The sequence below is a fragment of the Cavia porcellus genome, unplaced genomic scaffold (assembly GCF_034190915.1).
Source record: "Cavia porcellus strain 051 isolate PalLab524CR breed Dunkin Hartley unplaced genomic scaffold, mCavPor4.1 scaffold_11, whole genome shotgun sequence".
In the NCBI taxonomy this organism is placed as follows: Eukaryota; Metazoa; Chordata; class Mammalia; order Rodentia; family Caviidae; genus Cavia; species Cavia porcellus.
Window position 1 is genome coordinate 82,819,139 of NW_026947494.1, and position 19,053 is coordinate 82,838,191.

At 35.7% G+C, this 19,053-nt stretch overlaps 2 protein-coding genes across 6 annotated transcripts in view; one reads left to right on the top strand and one right to left on the bottom strand.

The window, feature by feature from the left end:
• Kdm5a (lysine demethylase 5A) overlaps nucleotides 1–19,053 on the bottom strand; it is a 108,425-nt gene that overhangs the window by 15,302 nt on the left and 74,070 nt on the right. For all 5 annotated transcript variants that reach the window (XM_063258552.1, XM_063258550.1, XM_063258554.1 and 2 more), the window contains 5 exons: nucleotides 17,395–17,946; nucleotides 16,866–17,009; nucleotides 9,020–9,179; nucleotides 7,622–7,842; nucleotides 4,743–5,153 (listed from right to left, as the gene is read on the bottom strand). In XM_063258552.1, coding sequence (XP_063114622.1) covers nucleotides 4,743–5,153; nucleotides 7,622–7,842; nucleotides 9,020–9,179; nucleotides 16,866–17,009; nucleotides 17,395–17,946 — 1,488 coding nt within the window. The remainder of the gene's footprint in view (nucleotides 1–4,742; nucleotides 5,154–7,621; nucleotides 7,843–9,019; nucleotides 9,180–16,865; nucleotides 17,010–17,394; nucleotides 17,947–19,053) is intronic.
• Nucleotides 11,041–12,362, top strand: LOC106028415 (WD repeat-containing protein 5B-like). The gene is given in 3 exon segments (XM_063258667.1): nucleotides 11,041–11,059; nucleotides 11,289–12,138; nucleotides 12,140–12,362. Coding segments are annotated over 3 exon segments (1,038 nt in total). The 3' UTR covers nucleotides 12,309–12,362.

Sequence of the window (19,053 nt, forward strand, 5' to 3'; positions counted from 1 at the left end):
ACTGAGTTCAGATCTAAGGGAAAATGTCTATTTAAAAAAGAAACATGGAGGGGCTGGAGGTTTAGCTCAGCGGCATAAGCGCCTGCCTTGCAAGCAGGCAGTCGTGAGTTTGATCCCTGGTACCGATAAAAAGGAAAAAGACAAAAAAAAAAAAAAAAAAGAAAGAAAGAAAGAAAGAAACATGGAAGCCTGGCATGGTGGTGCACGCCTGTAGCCCCAGCACTCTGTGTGGGAGAGGTAGGAGGATCTTGAGTTTGAGCCTAGCCCGGGCAACTTAGTGAGACTCTGTCTCAAAATATAAAATATTTAAAAGGCCCTGTGATCAATTCCCAGTACAGAGAAGTAAGAGGCAGATAAAAAGATAGAGATAGATACTGATTCAGGCTGGCGACAAAGTTCAGCAGTAGGCACTCAGGCACTCAGCATGCACAAGGCCCCGGGTTCAATCCCCAGCATGACAAAGAGAACTATATTAAATGAGAAAACAAATGTTAAGTTTATCATTTCTGTTTTGCTGTATGATTTCATATTTACATTTAAGAAAAAAATACTTGACATATGATATTTTGTTCAGTTTTTTTAGAGCATATTATGCACTGGGGAAAAAAGAAAATCTAGTCATTTGGTTATACCTAACTCAACAGATTTTTTAAAATTATTTTAGCATTTAGTCTCTTGCACAAATATTCTTTATAAAAGCTAGTTCTGAAAATGAACACAGGACAAGGGATATAGCTCAGTACACAGCACCTGCCTGGCAGCCCCAATCAGCCTGTCCTTGACCTGTCCTTGACTATCACAGTTCTCGCTTGGTGGCTACTGTATAAGGCATGTCAGGCCAAGACAGGCCAGTTGGGGCTGGCACTCTTGATCTGATTATTTTCCAGCTAGGTCTTATTTGGGGGAAAGAAGATACACACACACAGTATGTATGTGCTAATCACTAAATGACTAACTTTGCCAGTATGCTCAAGAATGAGATTTCCAGTCAGGAATACAGATGCATGAGCATCTGCCTAGCAAGTGCGAGGAGGTCCTGAGATCACTACTCAATACCACCACCCCATAAAAACAAAAAGATTTCCAACTATGTGGAACTTTCAGTGCTCAAGCAAAATGGGGTAGCTGGTTACCCTATTTTAGGTATCTCATATATGTTACACTTTACTAAATCTAGCCTTTAAGAATCTGTGTAGAAAGGAGTTATGAACTACTAGTAAAGCTACCAGTGATATAAATATTTTGGATAAGGCAAAAACCTCACAAAAGTTTTTCAGTATCAGAATGGCTAACAAATAGTACACATGACATTAAATCTTTTAATTCACTGTGCCAAACTTCTTATAAAAGTAGTAATGGCTAAGGAAAAGGCTCACGAGACAGTAAAAAAACAGAAGAGAAGCTGTACATGGTGGCAAATGCCTATAATCTAGTACTCTAGAAGGCTGAGGCAGGAAAACTGCTGAGTTCAAGCCTAGCCTGGGCAATGTAGCAACTAAGAAAGAGACTGTCTTAAATTAAATTAAATGAAAGCAAGCTGGTCATGTGGCACAGACCTGTAATCCCAGCACTCAGGAAGCTGAAGCAGGAGGATCTTGGGAGCTCAAGGTCAGCCTTGGCTATAAAATTAAGTTTAAGGCCAGCCTGAACTGCATAGTGAGACCTTATCTCAAAAAGAAAAATTAAATGAAAGGACTGAAGATATAGTTCAGTGCAAAGTCCCTGGATTCTGTCCTTAGTATCCCTCTTTCTAAAAAAAGGAAAAAGTCCATTTTAATGTATACAAGGAATGTTTACCTTAACACTAAAAAATATTATTTAAACATAAGCCCAAAATAATTTGTTCTTTCAAAGTTAACTTGCTTTATTCTTGGTACCAGTGTGAATAAATAAAGGGACAGGTTGCAGGAAGAGAAAGCTTCTGATTTTTAAAACTGTTTTTTCATAATAGTTCTTTATTGTGTTGAAAATTAATTTTGGCTTTAATTTGTTAATTGATGAAAGATATGACTTCGTTGAAACCCTTTACATCATTCTGGCATTATCTTACTATCCTCTTTCTAAAAACCTCATGGAATTTATGTTAGGTACATGTAAGTAATATTCTTCTCATTTTTATAAAAACACTTCTCAATCTGCATATTTTTAGGAAAAAAACAATAATAAGTACTAGTTAGAGAAATGGTAAAGGTACATTTCCCTAAAAACAAATGAACTCTAGAAATTAGTTTTGCTACATGATATTTTAAATAACAGATTTGTCAAAAAGCATTCTTCTATCATCTTTTGCTGAGGATGTATGCTGTGCATTAACTAGGTTTCTTTGGAGATATAGTACAAATTGAGAAAACTGAAAATACTTTACAGAAGTTTTTGAAGAAATACACTGCTATGTAACAAAATTAAGTTTCAGGAACAAATGTGGGGTACTGTAAAAAGTGAAAAACAATAATGACAGGTAAAATATTCATAATCTGAAATAATTTGCTTAAAATTAAACATGGAAATATAACAATACATTGATTTTAGCTAATGACAAGGTATCTTTAACAGCTTAAAAGAGATATTTTCTCTGAATGCTCAGCTAATTCCATTAAAATGTACTTAAAATGTCCCTATAATGTTAGGAACAAAGTCTCGGGTTTGTTTAAAAATAATGAAGGCTTATTTTTTTAAATGATCATCCCTTAACACTTGCACTACATTTTCCACTAGCAAGTCTTTTCACAGAAATTATTTTACCATTTCCTTTTAATCCTCTGAGTAAGCAAGACATATGTTAATTTATATTTAATTTTGTGACAAATGAAAAAAGAAACAGCCTCTAATGTTTATGTGCTACAAGAAAATGTAGGGATTATAGAAAAACTGAATCACATTTAAAAGCTGAGTAGAGAACGAAAAGATTAACTCATAAAAGAAAGGAGAAAAAAGACAAAAGGTTCATAATGGATATAAACAGGAAAAATTTGATCAAAAGTTTAAAAATTAAGTAAAAAGAAGATTCTGCCAATACTGAACTGCTAATATTTTAGTACCCAAAGATAAACAGTAAACCCTTCAACAGATTGTAATAAAAAATTCAGATGAATTCAAAGTGAAAGATAAAAATAATTTACATGCACACAATGAATCTACTAAAATGCTTTAAAATGTTCACAGTACAGGAAAATATACATGAAATTAATAAAATAAGATATAAAAGTGAATACAGTATGACAATAATACAAAACAAATTAGAGAAAAAGAGAAGAGGGAAATATGCTAAAATATTTATAGCTGTTATCTCTGAAAGAACAGACTATGGGATCTGTATTTTACCCTACCACTATTTTCTAAAAATAAAGCCTAATTTAAAATACAGGTGTCATTTAGCTTGCTTGCTTGCTTTATTTTTGGCAACAGGGATTGAACTTACGACCTAGTGCTTGCCAGGCAGGCGCTTGTGCCACTAAGCTAAATCCCCAGCCTGGGGGTGTGCTTTTGTACTTACATCTCAATTTCCCTTAAGTCAGATTCTGAATGGTTTTGCCACTAGTTAGCTATATGACTTTGGTCACATGATTTGAGTCCCAGTTTCATCATTTGTAAAATAAGAAGCCTAAACAAAGTGACATGTTGGTTCCTTCAGCTCTAAAACTATGTCAGTGTTTGACTGAGGAGATAAGTGGGGGCACAATATACAAGAAACAGTGATGTAGTTTTATTCTGTTCATTTTTTTCAAGTTGAACAGTTACTAAATTCTAAATATCAAATAAATTAAAATGATTAGCCAGGGACTTAGCTCAGTAGCATAAGCACCTGCCTGGCAAGCATGAGGTCGTGAGTTTGATCCCCAGTTGCAAAAAATTAAAAAAAAAAAAAAACATAACACAAAATAAATTAAAACGATTAATGTTTGGGGCAGGGCACAGAGATTCACTACATAGTTCAGACCAGCCTCACTACATAGTTCAGAACTCACTACGTAACCCAGGCTGGCCTGAAACTGGTGGCAATGTTTCTTTCTGAGGCTTCTGAGTGCTGGGATTACAAGTATGCACCACTACATCTGGCTTAACATGATTAACTTTTTAATATCCCTGATAGGAATAACAGATATCCCCTAAGCATTTAAAGAACTGATATTTTTCACAAAGTTTGACCATCAGGAATGATCACCACAGAATTGCTACATTTAAATTTTAGGGATGAAAGTCTTTAACTAATTTAACTAATGTAACCCTGCAAAGAGCTAAATTATGTGTTACAGAGGATTTGGGGGGGAAAAGTTATATTCTATTTAGGACAGTACACAATAGATTCAGGGTGTGTAAGATAAAGACTGAAAAGCTTTCAATTTTTGCAATACAATCTTTATGTAATTTCCTGCAGCTCTTAACTATGGCCCAGGATTTTGGGGGATCACTGTAGCTGACAAAGTATTTAATTCTGAGTTATCTTACTGGGAAAATACAGTACTGCTATAAAACTTGTTCTGCACACTGCATATGAAATGCACTGCTTGAAGGGAATATCATGGCTTTTCTATGCTCCTGTTTTGTGTTCATTAAGTATATGATTTATAATATAACAATTTTATTAAGCACACTGACCAATGAGCCTCATTATTTGAAATGGCTTATAGAAACTGTAGAAAACATACTGCACTAGAATCCAAACTCTGGATTCACAAATGTGCCTCCACGACTGTCATTCCTTGACCCTCTCTCACATTCCAGTACAGACAGATGGAACTCACCTTGTCCTTACAGGGCCTCTGGCAGTTCTGTGCTGCACACACAGCATTCTCATCATCAGACTCCTCTGCTCCTGACCAGTCATACTTGGAGGGGATGTCCAGCACTTTTTTCTCTCTTTTCTTCTCAGTACTCTCTTTCACAGGTTCAACTTTGGCTGCAGCAGCTTTTTCCTTCTTTTTCTTTCTTTCTTCTTCTTTTGCTAATTTCTTGGCCAGTTTATTCAGTTCCTTTGATTTATCTGCATTTAATTTTAATTTTTTCTTTTTGGGTTTGTCCATTTTTTTTAGCTCCTTGGATTTCTGTTTTCCTTCTCCAAAAAGCTGTTCTACCTTTTCTAGCTTCCGTTTTCGTTTCTTCTCTGAAGAATCTTTTCCTTTCATTTTTAATGGTTTCTCTTCCATGCTATCATCCTTCAAAAATATAAAATTAGAGACAATTTTAAAGCAAGACATTTTAAAACAGTGATAACTGCTTACACAAAGGGCCCAGAAGAAGCAGATTTATAGACACAGAAAGTAGAAGAGAGGTTAACAGGAGGTGGAAGAAAAAATAATGACTTGTTCATGTACAGAGTTTTCTGTTTGGGATGACTAAAAAAGTTCAGAAACCAATTGTGACAGTTCTGTAACACTGTGAATATACTTAACACAAATGAACTGCTCACACAATAAGGGTTAAAATGGTGTGTCTTGTGTACAATACACATTATGCCACACACACAAAAAAATTGTCATTCTAAAGGTATCTAATAAGTAGATTAAGAAGACAAAATACAAAAACAACAAAAATCAAACACATTAGATAACTGAATAGAAAATAATGACATCTTAAATAAGTTACTGACTTATTTTCAGCCTATCAGAGATCAGCATTAGCATATACTAGTACACTTTTTTATCCCTGTTTAAGGTAAATATATTAAGTAGATAATTGTACTAAATTATGCAAATAAAAATTTTCCTGGTTTTCATTAATCATTACTAAAGTTTTACAGCACCAGGCACAGTGGTGCACATCTATGACTCCAGCTCTCAGGAGGCTGAGGGAACAGGATTGCCAAGTTTAAGGCCAGCCTATTTAGTAAGACTGTCTGAAATAAAAAATAAAAAGGGCTGGGGTATAGTTCAGTGTTAAGAGTGCCTCTGACAGTTCAATCAACTAGCAGTCCCCCCCAAAAAAATTGTTTTAAATCAACAAATTCTTAGTGGTTAAGAAATCATCAAAAGGGCAGGGGATTTAGCTCAGCAGCAGGGCAAGCGCTAGGTCATGAGTTTGATCCTGGTACCAAAAAAAAAAAAAAAAAAAAAAAAAAAAAGAAATCATCAAAAATGTCAGGAAAACATAAAATTGTATTCATGATCTAATTATAAATGGTATGTAGTGACGTCAGCAAGGGTTAAAAAATAGCATTATATGACAAAAAAAAGTGTGCCCATTAACAGAAGGAATGAAGGAAATGTTAAGAAAAAATATTTTAAAATCTTTTTTTTTTTTTGTCTTTTTCCTTTTTTATTGGTACCAGGGATCAAACCCACAACTGCCTGCTTGCAAGGCAGGCGCTTATGCCGCTGAGCTAAATCCCTAGCCCCGTTAAAATGTGAACATGATAAATTCTTTCAGAGAAAAAAAAAAAATTTGCAATTTCACTTTCTTTGCAGATTTGAGACTTGAGAATCTTTCAAAGGAACCTAAGAATCAACAGAATTCAAAAGTATGTTAGATTATAAATGTCTTATATCTATTATTCCTTGAACAAGATATACAACACTGCTTAATACTTTGTGTTCCTTATATGAACTACAGAGGATTAGACGAGATAATAGATGCGAAGAAAATACTTTATAAACTACAAAACACTTTATCTAAATTAGGCTACCTCGTCTTCCAAACCAAACACAAACGGTAGTAAGGTAGTAACGTTAGTAAGCTAGAGGTGTCTATATTAGCAATTGGTGACATAATACCTTCAATTACATGGAAATAAAAAAGCTAATAAAATGGAGCAGGAATCAGAAACCAGAATTAGAATCAAAGTCTCTTAATTTTACTGGGTATATGACCTGACTTCCCACCTATTTGATCTTTAATTTCTCCATATGAGGAATAGAAGAAATATTGCCCCTTTTATTGTACCTGTGCCTTTGTTGCAGGATTATGGTAAACATTAAATGAGATTATGGATATAAAAACACAGTACAGTGCTAGAAACGGTGGCTCATGTCTGTAATCCAACTACTTGAGAGGCTGAGACAAGACGGATCACAAGTCTGAGGCCAGTCTGGGCAACTAAGTGAGACTGTGTCTCAAAATTAAAAATAAAGGCGGGGAAAGTGGGCCTAGGGTTGTAGCTCAATGGTAGGCACTTTCCTAGCAAGAGTGTGTCCCTGTGGTTTAATGTACTGTATGGCAAAAATAAAAGTATAGTAAAAAGTAAAGGTAAAGTGTAAATTAAAATAAAACAAAACATCACAAATTATAAACTGCTGAGAAAGTGTAATATAAAAATGTGGACTCCTCCTTTCCATCTAACCCAGTTCTACAAGCATCTAACTGTGCCCTTATTTCTTTTAACCACTATACGTTCCTATCTAACTCTGAGCCTTCCAACAGTGACTGGACTGCAGAAGTTGTTCTAAACAAATGATGTTCAATTCTCCCACTCCTACTTATTTTTGACAGAAATAGCCTTCTGAGAAAATTAATTAAACCTCCATGACAATAAACATAAAGTAGAACTGCTCTGGCTTAAATAGGACAGCTAGACAAACGGATAATGCCTACTGTACTAACTCTCTGCCAATATGGGTGATACCTCTAAGGAACTAGGACATTTTAATTAGCTTTGAAAACACTATTCATGTTAGCATTAAATCCGTACCTCTACGATATGTAGGAATCTGTCTTCTGAGGGTGGGTGTGTGGCCTGCAAAATCCGCCATATGTGTTGTGTCTCATCCAGAGACACTTCCAAGAGATCTCCAACCATCATGAGTTCTTCCAGCTGGGCTTTTGCTCCAGGTGACAACTCCAACACTGGAGGCTCCAAATTTCGGGGAACCAAAGGGCTTTTCCGAGGTTGTTTCCTTGGAGTGCTAGTACCTTCCCAAAAAGTATTATAAAACAAAACCAAAAAATGAAAAATGTGGACAAATGCAATGTTTTCAAAGAAAATATTTAGAGGAATGTCCCTCCCCATCTGGATTCATAACATTAAAAAATGAAAATAAAGGTTTCAGTTTTTGAGATGGGGTCTTAATACTGGGCCCAAGCTGGCTTTTACCTCTGAATTAAAGCAATTCTCCTAACTCAGTCTCCCACACAGGTACATGCCACCACAAATATGAAACAAAAAAAGACCTAGAATTCCAAACTTTAAAACAGATTTAGAGTTTAAAGTTGCTTATTTTTCCTGATTATTACAGAATCTCCAGACTATTACAGAATCCTAAACCCATGTTCTTTCTATTTTGGACTATTATCAAAAAAAAACAAGCAGTTAGCTACCCTATAAAAATAAATACACACAATACTATGTTGCTCAATAAAATCCTAAATTTTATATACAGAAAAACATTCTCCATCTTCTAGAGTTGTGTCCCAAAGTGGTATGATTTCCCGTCACTAGGAAAAACAAAAAGCGAGCATCACAGAGAAATCATCCATAGAGTAAAGGAAGAAGTTTCTAATAAATAAAGCTACCCAAATCCAAAATATATATTCTCAAAAAGCAGCAATTTCTTGAAGGACTGATAGTGATCAGATAAAATGTAAATGATGAGTTATCAGGGATTTCACAGAAATAAAAGGTATGACAACATAGCTTCAAATATTCTTCTCATCAGGGCTCTGTAATTCTATATAAGTTTTTAGGTTATCATCTCATATTAGAAAACAGGAATTGAGTTTTGCTTTTCTGAAAATAGCATTTTCCGATTCTATTAGTACTTCAATGGTCAGGCACTGCATTTAATTAAGGAATTTATATAGTCTTAGACAATGTCTTTTTTCTCTTGTTTAGGTTTATTGTCTCTATATTTATTTTTTCACTCTTGTTGTTAAGACAATCTTTGCTAAGTATTCCAAGCCGTTCTTATCGTCTCTATATTTATTTTTTCACTCTTTTGTTTTTAAAACAGTCTTGCTAAGTATTCCAGGCTGTCCTTGAACTATATAGCCTAAGCTATCCTCAAACTTACAATCCTTTGTCAGTTTCCTAAATGCTAGGATTACAGGTGTGTCCACTACACTCACATTTCTTAAGAAGGGTAATTCATACCTTGAGAACAACTTTTAGAAGCAGAAGAATAAGCATGCTCTGCACAGAATGAAGGTGCTGTCCACATATGAGTTACCACTTCCTCTGACTTGATAGGGATTTCTTCATCACAAAAGAGATTGGGTTCCAGACTACTAGAGGACTTCACACTGGCTGTGTCCTGAAGAAGAAATAAAGAAAAGTATTGAGAATTAGAACCACATAATCACCTATGGACAAGGATCTAAATGAAAGTTTTCAGTTTAAAGCTTCTAATATAACGTGCTAAAAAAAAAAAAAAACTGACATTAACTAAATAAGATTAGTAAAATCTCTACTCGGGATAAATAAAAAAAGACTACAATTAATGACTCCAGTTAATCTATAGAGATAATATTACTACAAAGAAGTTACTATTAATTTACCCTCCACAGTTTGTAACTATACAAGTAAGTTAAGGAATCTTACCTTTAAAAAAAAAAGAAAATAGGGGGCTGAGGATTTAGCTCAGTGGCATAAAGCACTTGCCTGGCAAGTATGAGGTCATGAGTTCAATCCCCGGCACCACCAAAAAAAAAAAAAAAAAGAAAGAAAAGAAAATAGACTTAAAAGGGGAAGAAAGGGTTAGAAACGACATGTTAGGTCACAAACCATTTAATCCTTTTCAAAGGTGTTTAAACTTAGAATCTTACCAATTCCTTTTATTTAATATAAGTTAGAGCCTGATACTCAGGTGGCTGAGGCAGGAGGACTGATACAAATTCAAAATCAGCCTGGGCTACAAAGTGAGCTCAAAGCTAGCCTTGACAGAGACACAAAGAGACAGGGTACAAGAAATAATCAACAGAAGAATCAAGGGAGTCAAGTATGGGCAGAGGATTTAAAAAAAAAAAAAAATGCATGACAGGATAATCTAAATGCAAGCATACCAACCATATCAACACACCATATTGAATATAATTGAAGTAAACATCCTACATTAAAAGGCAGAGATTTTAATGCTACTTTAAAAATAAAATTTAAAAAAAAGACCCAAGAACATAGTGGTCTGTATTTTACAAATACAAATATACAGGACTACAGATCATATATGTAGCACCCCACTACATATCTTATCTGTAAGAGATGTACTTTAAATATAGACATAGGATAAAATTAAAATACTTGAAAAATGGTGAGTAATTTTAAAAATTACTTTCCCCCAAATAAAAAGTGTATGAAATCTAAAGAAGCAGAAGAACACAAACAGAAGAATAGAATGGTGGTTATCAGGGAAGGACTCAAGGTAGGCAGTACCAAGAACTGGAGAGAGATTACTTGGAAAGGCTGAATTAGAGAAGGAGTTAAATGCTAAACAGCTCTTGTAACACAGTGTAACATAGTTAAAAATAAAGTGTTGTTTACTTGAAAATTGCTAAGAGATTTTTAATATTATCACAAAAAAGGGAGGTGACAGACACTGAGATGCTAATTAGCTTGATTTGAAATTCTAAAATATATTTATATATTGTGTATTTTACTTATACTTGCATATAAGTATATACCTTAAAGCAAGTTGTATACCATAGAGACATATTAAAATTTTAAAAAATTAAGCTCATAGAAAGTGAAAATTACAGCTTCGTCCCACTGATGACAACTCTATAAAAGAGGCAGAATGAAAGCTAAAACATATGTTCTACATAAAGATGTCACTGCAGTGTTACCTAATACTATATGGAACAAAAGTTTCAGTCAAAGTTCACTCTATTTTCACCAAAATTTAAATTACTTAGGTATTAACTAGTGTGGAGAAGAAATATAAAAGAATGAAACTAACATGCCTTTCTCTAAGCAGTTAGTGAACACATAAAGAAACTTCTTGGAAAATAACAGCTACTAATACTCCACATTCTCTTTTCTGATGTATAATTTTATACATATATGCATTTGAAAAATACAAACTATAATATAGGTGGAAGACTTACAAAAGGTAAATAATAAGCCTTAAAAAGAAGTGACTGGCTATATTTTACTATATAATCACTCTTCTTCCTAAGCCTATGGAGAATTCTTCTTCAGGTAAAAATATTCAATTGAAAGCATTTTTTCTGCAACTATTATGGGAGCAAGTTTTCCAGCCGGACCTATCATTTCGATGATTCTGCACGTCCTCTTTTAATTTCTTAAATCTATCTGAAGCAGTGAGTGATTCGTGGATCCAAAAGTACCTGGTCTCAACACAGGGGAGCTGGGAACAGGGTCGTGGAAAATAGTTTATGTGGAGTCAGATCTACCCCGGACGCCCTAGGGTGGGGCAGAACATCTCATTCACCGCCTGTCTTGGAGCTTTCGAGTCATGGCGGCAGAGGAGCCCGAGGCGCCTTCTCATCATCAGCCTGGCGGCACCAGGAAATGCCTACAAAACCGAACTATGCGCTCAAACTTACTCTTGAGGGGCACACAGAAGCAGTGTCTTCAGTTAAGTTTAGTCCTGACGGGGAATGACTAGCAAGTTCTTCTGCTGATAAAGTAATTATAATTTGGGGAGCATATGATGGGAACTACGAGAAAACCCTATATGGCCACCACCTGGAAATATCAGATGTTGCCTGGTCATCAGATTCTAGTTGTCTTGTTTCCGCTTCAGATGATAAGACCCTGAAGATATGGGACATGAGATCTGGAAAATGTTTGAAAACACTAAAGGGACACAATGATTATGTCTTTTGTTGTAATTTCAATCCTGCATCCACGCTAATCGTTTCAGGATCTTTTGATGAGAGCGTGAAAATATGGGAAGTGAAAACAGGAAAGTGCCTTAAGACTTTGACTGCTCATTCTGACCCAGTTTCTGCTGTTCATTTTAATAGCACGGGGTCCTTGATAGTGTCAGGTAGCTACGATGGCCTCTGTAGAATCTGGGATGCTGCCTCAGGTCAGTGTTTAAAAACACTTGCTGTTGATGACAATCTTCCTGTCTCTTTTGTAAACTTTTCTCCAAATGGTAAATATATTCTCATTTCAACTTTGGACAGTACACTTAAACTGTGGGATTACAGCAGAGGCAGATGTTTGAAGACATACACTGGTCATAAGAATGAGAAATACTGCATATTTACCAATTTTTCAGTTACTGGTGGAAAGTGGATTTTGTCAGGAGGATAACCTGGTTTACATTTGGAGCATTCAGACTAAAGAGACTGTACAGAAATTACAAGGTCATACTGATGTTGTGACTGCAGCAGCTTGTCATCCTACAGAAAACATCATCGCCTCAGCAGCACTGGAAAATGACAAAACAATTAAACTATGGATGAGTGACTACTAAACCTTTAGAAATCAAGTAGTAAAGCCAAGCTGCTAAAAAAAAAAAAATATATATATATATATATATATATATATATGTTTGAGTCAGGTGGTGGCACATGTCTATAATTCCAGTACTCTGGGAAATGGAGGCAGAACGATCTCAAATTCAAGCCCTGTGTGGGCAACTTAGTGGGATCCTATCTCACGGGGGTGGAGGCTAAGAATGTAGCTCAGTGTGATAGTCCTGGGTTCAATCCCCAGTGCAAACCAAACAAAATCCAGGCATGATGACACATGCCTGTAATCCCAGTATTCAGGAGGGTGAGACAGGAAGACTGCCGCCAAGTTTGAGTACAACCTGGGATACGTAGTTTGAGACCACCCTGGAGTACATAGTGAGATCCTGTCAAAAAACTGAACAAAAAAGCAGTAACAAAAAACTTAGATGTTTGAAAGAATGACTTCTCTTAATTTTGGTATGATTTTTGTTTTTTTTTTTTTTTAAATTCTGTTCAGTTGCAAGATTTTGAAGCTTACCAAATGAAGAGTTCGACTAGCAAGTATATGACCTGGGACTTATGCCTGCTAATCTTGAGGTTTGCAAGGAATCTCATGTGTTTGTCCCAAGAGTTTCCCATTCTGTTGCATCTCAGTGACTGTCCTAGAAGGTCATTATATTTGGGAAGTATTTCAAAGTAAAGTTGACAAGACAACTAACTGAGAGAAGCAAGTGAGTTGGCAGTTTTTGTTTTGGAAGGTCAGAACCTGGGTAGTGATGACAGACATGGAGGGGAGGTAAAGTGGGTGATGATAGAATATGAATCCATATCAGGTCTGAGTTGGGAAAAATAAGTCATGGTTAGGTTCATCCTAAGAGTATAAAAGTTAAAGGACCCTGTTGTGATCTAAAATGTCCCCTGAAGTCCCATGTTTTTAGAGGTGTGTCTTTTGGAAGGTGACTGGATTCTGGGAGCACTGTTAATGGATCAATCCACTGATGAGTTCATAGCTGAGTTGTGCTGTTAGAAAGTACAGCCGACATAGAAAAGAACAGCTAGTACTTCCATTGTTTGATCAGTTTTGCGTGCTTAAACTTGGTAATCTGAGCAACTATTTTGAAAATAGCAATATGCAATATAACTATTGTTAATTTCTTACCATCATTTTGAAATGCCATATAATTTTTGTTTTATTCTCTTTAAAATTAAAAAAATAAAGTAGTGCTGGGTTGCAGGAAGGTAAAAACAGGTATGACCTAGAAGGGTGTATTTTTGTCGCTAGCTCTTCTCTCTGATTCCTGGCTGCTCTAGGTTGAGCACCCATCCTGCATGCCATTTTTCTGCCTTCCTTGGACTCAGATGACTATGGACTGAACTCACTGAAACTGGAAGCCAAAATAAATCTCTTAAGTTATGAGTGTTGGGTATTTTGTCTTAGTAACAGGAATGTGACTGATACAGACCTCTGTTATCATATTAGGCAAACTCTGTATCTGAATAGTGACAGTACTTTCCTTCAGTATGTGACCTATTACTCCTACCCCATACTTGAGATTCATTTGAGAAATCACCTCATGGCTTTATGACTTCTTGCCTCCTGCCAACCTCAGTGCCCAGCTGAGTTAGGTGTTCCTGCTTCTTCAGTTTCTGTGGTTAAGTTCAAAACAATTTCTTTACCGATTTGTGTTGTAATGGTTACCTGTTTTTGTACTGTTGATTTTTGCGTGGAGAAGGAACTTAAATGCTTAATGAATGACAGTGGATATCACAGCTTCATTCTTTGCTTTTGATAAATTTTAGTATACATGCCCCAGACTATTACTGGTTACTGTGGAACCCTAGCCTCATACGTTAACTTTATTTACACAGGGATTAATAGGAAATGCAAGGTGAAAAATTTATAAAGTAGAAGCTAGACATGGTGGCACATGCCTGTAGTCCCAGCTACTCAAGAGGTAGAGGCAAGAGGACTGCCAGTGAAGGCCAGTCTGGGCAGTGAGCAAGACTGTTTCAAGGGTTTGGGAAAGCAGCTCAGTGGTAAAGTGATCCTTAGCATGCCTGAGACCAGGTTTCAATTCCCAGTACTTTGAAAGAAAATGGTTTCTGTCTGTTATACCTAGGGAGACATAATAAATATGGGGGGGGGGAATGTAGACATTAACGAATAGTAATTCATAGGAATTTAACTGAAAGCAACTATAGCGAAACTTCTCCTCTTTTTGCATTAATATGACCTGCTAATAGTAGTCATTAAATTTTATTGGGCTGACAAGTTTTCAGTAAACTGGAGCTAGTAGTAGGCACAAATGGCATATAAGAGTACCAGAAGCAGGTCTGAAGTTCTGGCAAAGAAACTTAGAAAGAGGCTGTCACTACTGTACATTACTGAATAGAAAATGACACAAAATCAGACACTAGTGTTGGGTGAATAAGCTTTAGTAAAACATTTTATTACAAAAAATCTACAAGATAATAAAAAAAAAAGAAAGCATTTTTTAAGTATAAATTCTGAGTTATAACAGGGAATACCATATGGCAAAAGCAGCAAACCAATTGCTAATAGATGTTAAACGTAATTTTTTCATTACATAAATTGGAATGGTGGCATAAGCCTGTAATTCCAGATATCTGGGAAGCTAAAGCAGGAGGATCACTTCAGCCCAAGGAGTTTAAGGCCAATCATTACACAATAAGTGCTTGCTGCATGGAAAATGCTAGAGTATTTTCATGCAAAGCTAGCATCATCAACATAAATGCAACTATGAATTATCTAAGTCTTGCCACTATTCTTTTTTAAGACAGGATCTCTCACTATGTAGTTCAGGCTGGCCTCAAAACTCAGTGATTCTTTTGCTTCAGCCTCCTGAGTGCTGGGATTACCAGAGATTTTTCTACTGTTCTAAACTATGAAATGTATTGCTAACACAACAAAATCCACGATTTCATTTTTCTACACTGCCGAATTCCTCTTTCAAAGAGCTTATAAGGTAAGATTCTCATAAAAATTCTGGGGGGGAAAAAACTCTACACAACCAAATCAAACCACCATTTTGATCCATGGGATACTTGTGAGGTTTTATTTTAATATCAACTGCTTCTAAGCAATGCCCAGCACGCTCAACAATTCTAGAGCAGTATGATAATTAATGTGTTACAAAGCAAACAACATAAATCTAAGAGTCACTAAGCAATAGCAAACAGATTAATCTAGCACTTAAATAAAAGACTAAATTATAAGTATTCCCTTTCGGCTACTCTCATTCACCCTTTACAACTCTATAAACAAATATGGTCATTAACTTCTAGATAATAATGTACTTAAGAAGCTTATCTGAATAAGCAACTCAAATTTCAACTTGTCTTTATAGTCTTGAATTCATGATAATTGAAAATTTTCTCATTAAAACATCCCCTGGATTCATTTTTACTTTGAGAAAAATATTCTCCAGCAGACAAATTTACAAGTATCTATGATGGATAGTTTTAACTTTATATACTAGAAGTTTTATTGCTGATTAGACTGATGCTGTAAGAATGAGCTGTACCAAAAAAAAAAAAAAGAATGAGCTGTACCTAACAGATCTGCATGTTTAAAAGATAAAAAAAGAATTAAGCGGCAGGGTTAAAACGAATTTTGTTTTTTAGAGGTAGACTCTGGGTTACCTAAAAAAAAGGCAGCTAAGTATCATTAAGCAAAAAAATTCAGGGTCTCTGCCTATATCATAATTTCATTAGCACACAAAAACCCAAGGATTATTTTATTCAACAAAAGGTGACAATGAAAGGCCAACTGAATCCAACACAATTTCGACACCTGTGTAGCATCATCAAAACTATCAGAATGGCGGAAAATAATTAGCTATAACTGCAACTGTAATTCTACAAATTCTAACCGCAGGCCTTTGTATTTCTCATCTGTGAACACTCAGATAAGAAATTAGAACACAAGTTTCAGCATAGCCAGCTGTGCTAGTACATTCCTGTAATGCCAGCGAGAGACTGAGGCACAAGGATACCAAGTTCAAACTTAGCCTGCACAACTTAATAAGATCCTGCCCAACAATAAAAAAATTTTAAAAGGGCTAGACATGTAGCTCAGTATAGAAGTCCTGATTTCAATACCCAATGTTGGGGGGCGGGGGGTGCAGTAGGGCGACACTCGGAACACAGCAAGAATGATTTAAAAAAAAATTATATAGATTTTAAGCATTCAATACACTTCGGAAAATGAAAATGAAAGTTAGGAGAGTTTCAATAACATAAAGGTTTGATTTTTCTATTCCCTCTGAAACTGGGTTTTTAATCTTTTTTTTTTTTTTAGAAAAACTCTTGCTTCAGATAAATATAAAGTACACACATAAGAACACACAAGGGATGACTGAAAGATACACTGAATATTTACATTAAAAAATACAGAGTTCTAGTTCTGAAAAAATGCTATCAACATAAATTTAATAATCATAAACATCAGCAGCCTTCTCTTCCACACTCAGACCCCAAACATCAGCATTCACAGCTGCTTAAAAAAAAAAATCATTGAACAGATATGTATACACATAGCCTGACCATGTAATTACCTTCATGTCATAGCCATATGTCTCCCGAATGTCCTCATCAGAATCTGTTTCTTCATCATCATAGTCCACTGTTTGTCGAGGGGAAGATGATACACTGCTCATCACCCGGTTAAAGGCAGACTGTTGAAAACTAGGTAAGTGTCCCTAAATAGCAAAGAATTCCAAGATGAACAGAGGCATACTAAACAAACACAGGTGATTACTATATGCTAAGATCAGCAAGATATAATGAACTTGCAAAGCAGCTAACGGCTGTTCAACAGCTAACAGGAAATTATTTAACTATGATGCAAAGATTCATCTGAATGCTATTTCCTAGTAATAGTTCACTAAAATAGCCTAGGTATATACCTAAAGAGAATGTGGTGGGAATTTCTTATGTATGCATAAGAAAGATGCCAGTGATCATAATTGCAGACCAATTACTGTTGTTTTCCTAGTCAACTGGGAAGATAAATTTGATTTACTAATTATACACTGACAAATATTATTCCAAGAAACAGAAAAAGAATATAAATTCTAAACTTGCCTGTAAGTCTGGATTAGCAGCTGCTTTTTGGAGTTCTGCACTGATGATCTTTTCAGTTTTTTCTCGTGCTGCCTGTTCGACCATCCGCTGGCTTAACACAGACAGTTTGGCCAAGGCAGATGACAGTTCATCTGTGGCGAGGGCCTGCCGGGCTCTGTCCTGCCAACTCATAGCACGTTCTGTTAAACACTGAAGGGCTTCTCCTTCAGGCAACCGTACAGGCAACTTCTGAAGAGATACCAACAGTGACAGTATAGTCTCTAGCCTGGGCCTTCGAGACCGCATACAAAGTGGACAAAGGAATTTAACTTCTTTAGCCTGCCAGCTGGATCCTTTTTTCTGGGAACTTGATTTAGGCAGGGGAACACAGTTGTTATGGAACCAGTCTTTGCAGAGTTCACATTGTAGCATGAACCCACTAGCTGTCTTACGGCAAATACAAAACTTTACTTCTTCTATGCGGTCCACCATTGTCATCTTGGCTAGGTTGGCGGCTCTCAGTGAAAGCATAGCATCAATCTCTTTTTGCTCTCGTTCTTTGAATACTGCCACCTGCATACAACAAACACTTAATTGAAATGAGTCACTGCAATATACCCCAAAACAAAATGCTTAAGGCTAAGGGCTTTTTCTGCAAGTTGTAAATAATTTCTTAAAATTTAGGGAGTTCTGTCAATTTGCATGCAAATATCCCTAACCTGTGGGTAATGTCCAATCATATTTGACAATTTACTACACTAAATATATTGAACTTTTCTGTAAGATATAGGAAAAAGCAGGCATGACTTGAAATCAAGCGATTTAGGTACCAAATCTGGTTTTTACATTTATTATAGACTGTTTATTTGGAACACAACTTTTCTTAATCTCAGTTTTCTGAAAAACACACAAACACTACCAATCCTGTTTTACTATTTTAAGGACTAACATAAGACATCAAAGAGTCTAACTTGGTGTCCACCAGAAGGAAAACAGTACTGATTTCCTATCCCCTTGCAATTTATTCCTTGAGAGTAAGTTCTATAAAAATAAATTCTTATCCCTAGAAAACCTCTCTACTTCACATGCAAGTATAATAACAAAGCTTGATGATCAATTATAAAAAAAGTATTTCATAAAACTCAAAGAGCATACAATATTTAATTATCATTAATATTGTCAAAGCATTTTAAATTACAAGTAGCATGAACAATTTAGAAATAATTTTGATTTCTGCTTGTCTGGCAAGACTGTTAAGATTGACTTGTGAGGTAGCTTTTCTAATTTTCACTGGCCTCCAAACCAGATCATTTGGAGCTGAGGGTATGGCTCAGGGGCATGCTTCCTGCTTGGCAAGCACGAGGTCCTGAATTCAATTCCCAGTTCCAAGTCCCCCCTCCCCCGTGCCCCCAAAAAAAGCCCAGGATCATTTCTAGACAGAAAGAGCCATATCAACCTACTTAGTGTATGCAATTCCCTAAGAATGAGTTATGAATAACTAGTATTTTCACTCCACTTCCTCAGGTTACTAGAAATCTTAACATCTTCCTCTTACTCTTCTCTGCCCATCCACACACAAAAAGTATAATTCACATTACTATATTTTATTGAGCATTCACTATATTGTTGAATGCTACAAAGAGAAATGAAATATTTTAAAAAGCAACTCACATCAGTAAA